This window comes from Gymnoscopelus braueri (assembly GCF_963280865.1).
Source record: "Gymnoscopelus braueri genome assembly, chromosome: 12".
NCBI classification, from domain to species: Eukaryota; Metazoa; Chordata; class Actinopteri; order Myctophiformes; family Myctophidae; genus Gymnoscopelus; species Gymnoscopelus braueri.
This window is the reverse complement of record NC_137614.1, coordinates 50636155-50642150: the sequence shown is the minus strand read 5'-3', so window position 1 is coordinate 50642150 and position 5996 is coordinate 50636155. Positions and strand designations below refer to the sequence as shown.

The following is a 5996-nucleotide window of genomic DNA, read 5'->3' as shown; positions in this document are numbered from 1 at the left end:
GCGGCTGCTGACTCTCTAATGAAGGTCTCCTATGCAGCACAGATAACTCTGGATCTTCCTTTCCCCCCGGCCCTTGTCACGGGAGACACTTTCATCCAGTGTTGATATCGTCGACTAAAACTATGACGAAAAATGACTCACTGACGAAAACGGAAACTAAATAAAAACGGAACTATGATGACTAAAAACCAAGACTAAATATATTGACAATTTCGTCAACAAATATAAACTAGACTAAAATGTTAGTGAGGGATCTAGTGGAGTGGATTTTATGTTTGGTTGCGCTCGGGTGTTGCGCTCTGAAAATAGCAGATCTACAAGCGCGACGCGTTGTGAGCTTGTAGATCGTTGTGAGCTTGTAGATCGGCTATTTTCAGCATGCAACCAAGTGTGAAATCAGCCATTACGACGCCATCAAGGCACCGCCTAAATCAACTGTAGATTTAGTCTACTAAAATCTTATATTTAGTTGACTAAAACCAGACAAAAACTAAAACATTTCAGGTGACTAAAATATGACTAAAACTATGGAACTACTACTAATGGAATTTTATTCAAAATCAACACTGCATGAGAGAACGTTTTATCACAAGACTTTGTGTTGTTCAGTTTTTGCCGCTGCATTTCAAGAAACTTTAAGAAGTTCTTGAAATTTTTCAGATTGACTGACCTTCATGTTGTGAATTCTCTTTTCTTATTTGAGCTGTTAAAAGAGAAAAAGTCACTTTTAGAGCATATCCGTGGTCATAACAGAGACCTGGATAAAAATAGAGGTAAAAAAAAAACTGCGGAGAAAAATACATATTTTGTGTGTATCAAAAGTACATAAAAGTCCAATCTTAATTGAATCTTCTTGTCAAACAAACTGTGATCACATCGGCTGGTACTAAACAAGTTCAACCAACACATAGCTCCAATGAAAATATCCTACTGGCATGGCCAGACTAATGTCACTGCGTAGTGCGTGGGGCATTATTTTTTTTTTGCAATGGCAGATTGGTCTGGAACCAGGCTAGTTTTGTGATGACTGACCCAGCGGTTTGTATTGAGCCACGCTTCTTTGACGTTCATTAGTCAATATCTTCAAAACAAAAAAAAGACGTCAACAAGCTTTATGTCCAATAATGATTCACAGAACATGTTTATCCCTTTTAGACCTGAGGCCCATTCTAAAAACGCATTCTAAATCCTGACTTTTCCTGAGTTTTCTGAAAAACTTCAAACATGTATTAAAAACAGGGTCCCCACGGTCATGAAATTTCTGGAAATATTTTGAAATTATAAAAAACTTTTTCCAGTCCTGGAAAAGGTTTGGAATTCATCAAGGGTCCTGGAATATCCTGGAAAAATATTTGGCTATATTGTTTTTGGCTATTGATTTTGTTTATAAAAAACGTTTTCCAAAACATGTATTGTATATAACACGAAATATGTAACATTTTTCTCCGAACGGGCTGCGTGATTGCAGCCTAATGTATACCGGACGTGACAAAAAAGAACAGATCTACAAGCTTACAACATGCTGCAGAGTGTTGCGTAGTTAGTTAGTAAATTTGGTACGAAATTTGGAATGGAATTATACCATTCTATGCTTTATTTTTGCTACACTGCCTGTCTTTAGGCATTGCACATAGGACTCCTTTATTGCGCTGAATGATTGTTATTTAGGCCTGGAAATTTGGTTAAATATTCTGGAAAGGTTTTGGAGAAGTTTTGGAAAATCATTGGTAAAAATGTGTGGGAACCCTGTAAAAAATGACCAAAAAAAGATGTTGCTATATACTGTACATAGCAACAGGAACCCCAAAAGGGGTTCCTGTCCTGAAAGGTATAGTTACAAATAGGTGTGTGTGTGTGTCTGTCTGTCTGTCTGTCTGTCTGATTTGTATTTTCTCTTTATCATTCTAACTCTCTCTCTCTCTCTCTCTGCAGGACTTGGAGGTGTTGTCTCAGGAATTAGTCCGTCTCAGTAAAGACAGCGGTGGAGGCAGCAGAAGCAGTGCAGCTGGTCTGGGGTCAGACTAAACACTGGGAAAAAATCCCCTCCTCTTCTTCTTGTTTCAATGCCCCCCCAGACCAGCGTTAACTAACACCTGGAACGCCTTCAGCCACTGAAGTCCAATGAATGCTGGAAAAAAACATCCATCTGTTAACCATCCCTCCATCTTTTTCTTCACCGAAAGGAGTGAGAAAGAAGGAAAGAATGGACACTGCAGGATGGAGTGAGAGATACTGTGGATGGAGGGATGAATGGATGGACATGTGTCTGTTACTACTGAATGTACTGTAATTGGACTGTACCGCTTTGCTTTGGTCACAGTGTGGCGCTGTTCCTTCTGGCCCCCCGTCTACGTCCTGGAACTCAAGGCCCAAGGGAATGGACTTCTGATATCTTTGTGTGTGCGTGTGTGTGAGTGTGTGTTGGACCTGGCTATGTACTGGACCGCCTACCTATCTAAGATCTTGTCATTGTCCTTGTGACCAGACATCTTGACTGGAACCAGCGACGGTTGCTGGTTTTCACGCAGTTACATACGTTAGCGCTGGGCGATATTATGGACAAAGTCAAATATCACATGCTTTTTGACCAAAATACCACTATCGACATTGTTGCGATAATATCGTATTATTTTTTAATGTAAAAATAATAGTAAAAAATAGCCTATCTGCAAACTCACAACGTGTTACCATGTGAACTTGAATATCGTCCGTTTTTGCTATTTAGAAGATTTTTGAAAGTAGAAAATAAAGCATAAAGTCATACTGCGTTAATATTCATGTTAGTAGTCTTTTTGGTGACACCCCCTGGTCTATCTATGCTCCGTTAGAACTGTGATTCAGTTTGAAACTAAACCGCAGAAGTACCGCTCCAAAACCAAACTGATATAACAGCGTTTCTCCAGTGCCTGCTGGCAAGTCAGTCTCTTCTCAAGAATAGTGTTTAGAAAAGTTGTCAAAAAACACAAAATATATATAGTGAAAGATTATATCGAAAACAACTTTTATTTCGTTAAAATCAGGAAAATAAAGCCCTTATGCCATATTACCATATCCAAAATCCCAGGTGGTATCTAGTCTCATATTGCCCAGCCCTAACGCATGTGTGGAAGGCGTGTTGCTCAAAGACACTGTGGCAGCAAGGCTGCGTTTTCCATCCAGATGGCCCCAGCCGGTCTGGGGAGTGGATTGGCACCGGCAACATTCTGGTCACAAGGCTGATGAACTGAGGTCTGTTTTAGTCAGAACTGTGGCTTACATGCTGGAAGACAATATTATTATTTTGTAATCTCTGCTACTTTAACCCTTAAAGACCGGGAACGCATCTGTGTGTCATTTTTAAGATTTCTTTGGCTATAAAAAAATAGCAGATCTACAAGCTCATGGCGCGGCACTCGGTGCCGCGCCATGAGCTTGTAGATCTGCTATTTTTCTAACATTTCTAACTCAAATCTTTGCTTCTGGAGATTCTAAATCTTCAAAATCTGTTTTATTTTTGAAAAAACGTTTGTTGCTATAATCAGTGGTTCTCAAACTTTTTCATGTCGAGGACCACCCCAAAAATATATGTATTCCGACCGCGGACCCACCCACCCCCCGTCTCAAAATATTTTGTTCCAGGGAGCCCCAGAAGCAAAGATTTTAGTTAAAAATGAATATATATATTCAAAGATTTGCACACATTTTCACGATAAAAAAAAAAATGCAGATCTACAAGCTCGTAGCACGGCACTCTGTGCCGTGCTACGAGCTTGTAGATCTGCTATTTTTTGAATAGCCCAAAGAAATCAAAAAATTACACAGATTCTTTCCTGGTCTTAAAGGGTTAACAGTGTAACTGTCTGTTTGCCAGGGTCTGACTATGTCTTGGACTTACACACCTGTAACTAACTGTCTTACATTGTAACTGATTGTAGATCAAAGCCTTGCTTTCTGCAACTCGGTCATCTTAAACTGTTTGGAGCCTGGCTATGTCCTGGATCACAAGCCTTTACCGGAATACTCTCTCCTATTGTCGCTGACTGTACATTTCTGCTTTGGCTTAACTTATCTCAAGCGAAACCTGCCAATCTTGGCTATCACCTGGGTTAACGTGTATTCCTGTTATTCGCTGACTGGGCTCTGTCTACGTCCTGGGATACTTAACCAGTATAAAACATACAGTTGAATCTTATTTCATACGTTTAAAACAGCAAACGACACGTTCAGTTAATGGTATAATTTACTGCATTATTTACTGTCTTGGATATATATATATATATATTGGTTCCATACGTTAATAGCCTGTTTTTGGGGGCAAGTTGTGGCGTACCTGCCCTGTGCATGACCTCTTCACCGAGCCTAGTAACCTGAAACTCAAGCTTCTACAAGTTCATCTTACTGGGTTGTTTGATTTCTTGATGGCAGCTTAACCACATGAACTCCAGCGTCCCTATTCTGGGGCAAACATTCGGAGAAGAATTGCTTGTAGATCGGTTATTTTTTGGCGAAGAGGGACAAAAGGAGCAGACCAAGTATAGAGCCGCGTCAATTCCGGTCAATGAATTATATAGTGTTTATTTATATTTCATTTAAACTTCTTAATAAGATGTTTCTAGGGTTTGCTGATTAGATCTGGTACTGTATTTAGTGGCCGTCATGAATCAGACCCAGTAATATGACGTGGCAGGTTTCAGTGAAATGAACTGGTGATGTCTGTGTGCGTTTGTAAACATTTACCGGAAACAAAGTGGACTGGTCCTCTAATGTCTTTATTCTTCATAGTTTATTGTGAAAAAGTAACGGAATATTTCTTTAAACCATTACAACTATATCTGCACTGACCTCAGGTCAGCCATACATCTGAACAGAACACCGTTTCTTACTGAACTTGTAGAGGTTTGTTTCACACTGATGTTATGCACCTGATGAGGACCTTTCTAGGAGGTTCTAATGACCTTTTCAAGGAGGTTCTAATGACCTTTTCTAGGAGGTTCTAATGACCTTTCTAGGAGGTTCTAATGACCCTTTCTAGGAGGTTCTAATGACCCTTTCTAGGAGGTTCTAATGACCTTTTCTAGGAGGTTCTAATGACCTTTTCTAGGAGGTTCTAATGACCCTTTCTAGGAGGTTCTAATGACCTTTCTAGGAGGTTCTAATGACCTTTTCTAGGAGGTTCTATTGACCTTTTCTAGGAGGTTCTAATGACCTTTTCTAGGAGGTTCTAATGACCTTTCTAGGAGGTTCTAATGACCTTTTCTAGGAGGTTGTGATGAGGAGGTGTGTTGTGTTTTCTGTCTTTATGGATTAATCCTGTATATAGACGCTGATATGACTTCTAACTGTATGAAAAATCTACTGTATTTATGACAAAGTCCTGATTTCAGATTGAAGATGTGTATGATTATTATTATTGTAATTATAATGAGCTCAAATACAACTATTGTCTGATGATTCCCTGTCTCTGGAATGGAATATTTTTTTTTAGAACAAACACAATGGTGACATACAGTACACAACCAGGTTAAGTAAGTGAAGATTTGCACTATAATAGTATAAATACTGTATTCCACTCAGTGCAGATGTTTTGGCTTGTATCTGGGAAGACTTTTATTGTTTTTATTTTTAGCTTTGTTTGTCTTGTGGTTCAGATCTTGGGAAGGAGAGTATTTATAAGGGGTGGTTTAGATCTTATTGAATCTGATAGTGGAGTTTCATTGATTGTTCATTTTGATAATAGTTCTCAAAAGTTTAGCGCACTAGCTCTTTCAAGTGCAATACAATGACATGTGAACAATATGGTACGTTTGTTACAGAGCTTGACGGTACGGTTGTGTAATCGCTTCACAGGCTTTAAAGAGTCATTTGATGTTGGAGAGCAGATGGGTGAGCAGTAGGAGATATTTGAGAGTATGACTGCATTTACATACATATGGGAGAGAGTCTGTGAGACGTACGGGTGAATTCTTTTGAAAAACAAATGTTGTGCTTTGTTTCATGAGTGAGAATGTGTGCAAATA

At 39.2% G+C, this 5996-nt stretch overlaps 1 protein-coding gene and 1 long non-coding RNA gene across 4 annotated transcripts in view; both read left to right on the top strand.

Annotated features, from left to right (window-relative positions):
- Window positions 1-3382, top strand: part of gripap1 (GRIP1 associated protein 1) — a 77655-nt gene extending 74273 nt beyond the window's left edge. For all 3 annotated transcript variants that reach the window (XM_080443455.1, XM_080443454.1, XM_080443453.1), the window contains one exon: window positions 1933-3382. In XM_080443455.1, the coding sequence (XP_080299581.1) occupies window positions 1933-2025 (93 nt within the window). In that variant the 3' untranslated portion in view covers window positions 2026-3382. The remainder of the gene's footprint in view (window positions 1-1932) is intronic.
- A 69-nt stretch (window positions 3383-3451) lies between these two features.
- LOC308097144 lies at window positions 3452-5430 on the top strand. Its single transcript, XR_013934188.1, has 2 exons — window positions 3452-5151; window positions 5220-5430. It is a non-coding gene; the product is annotated as an uncharacterized lncRNA (long non-coding RNA).
- The last annotated feature ends 566 nt before the right edge of the window (window positions 5431-5996 follow it).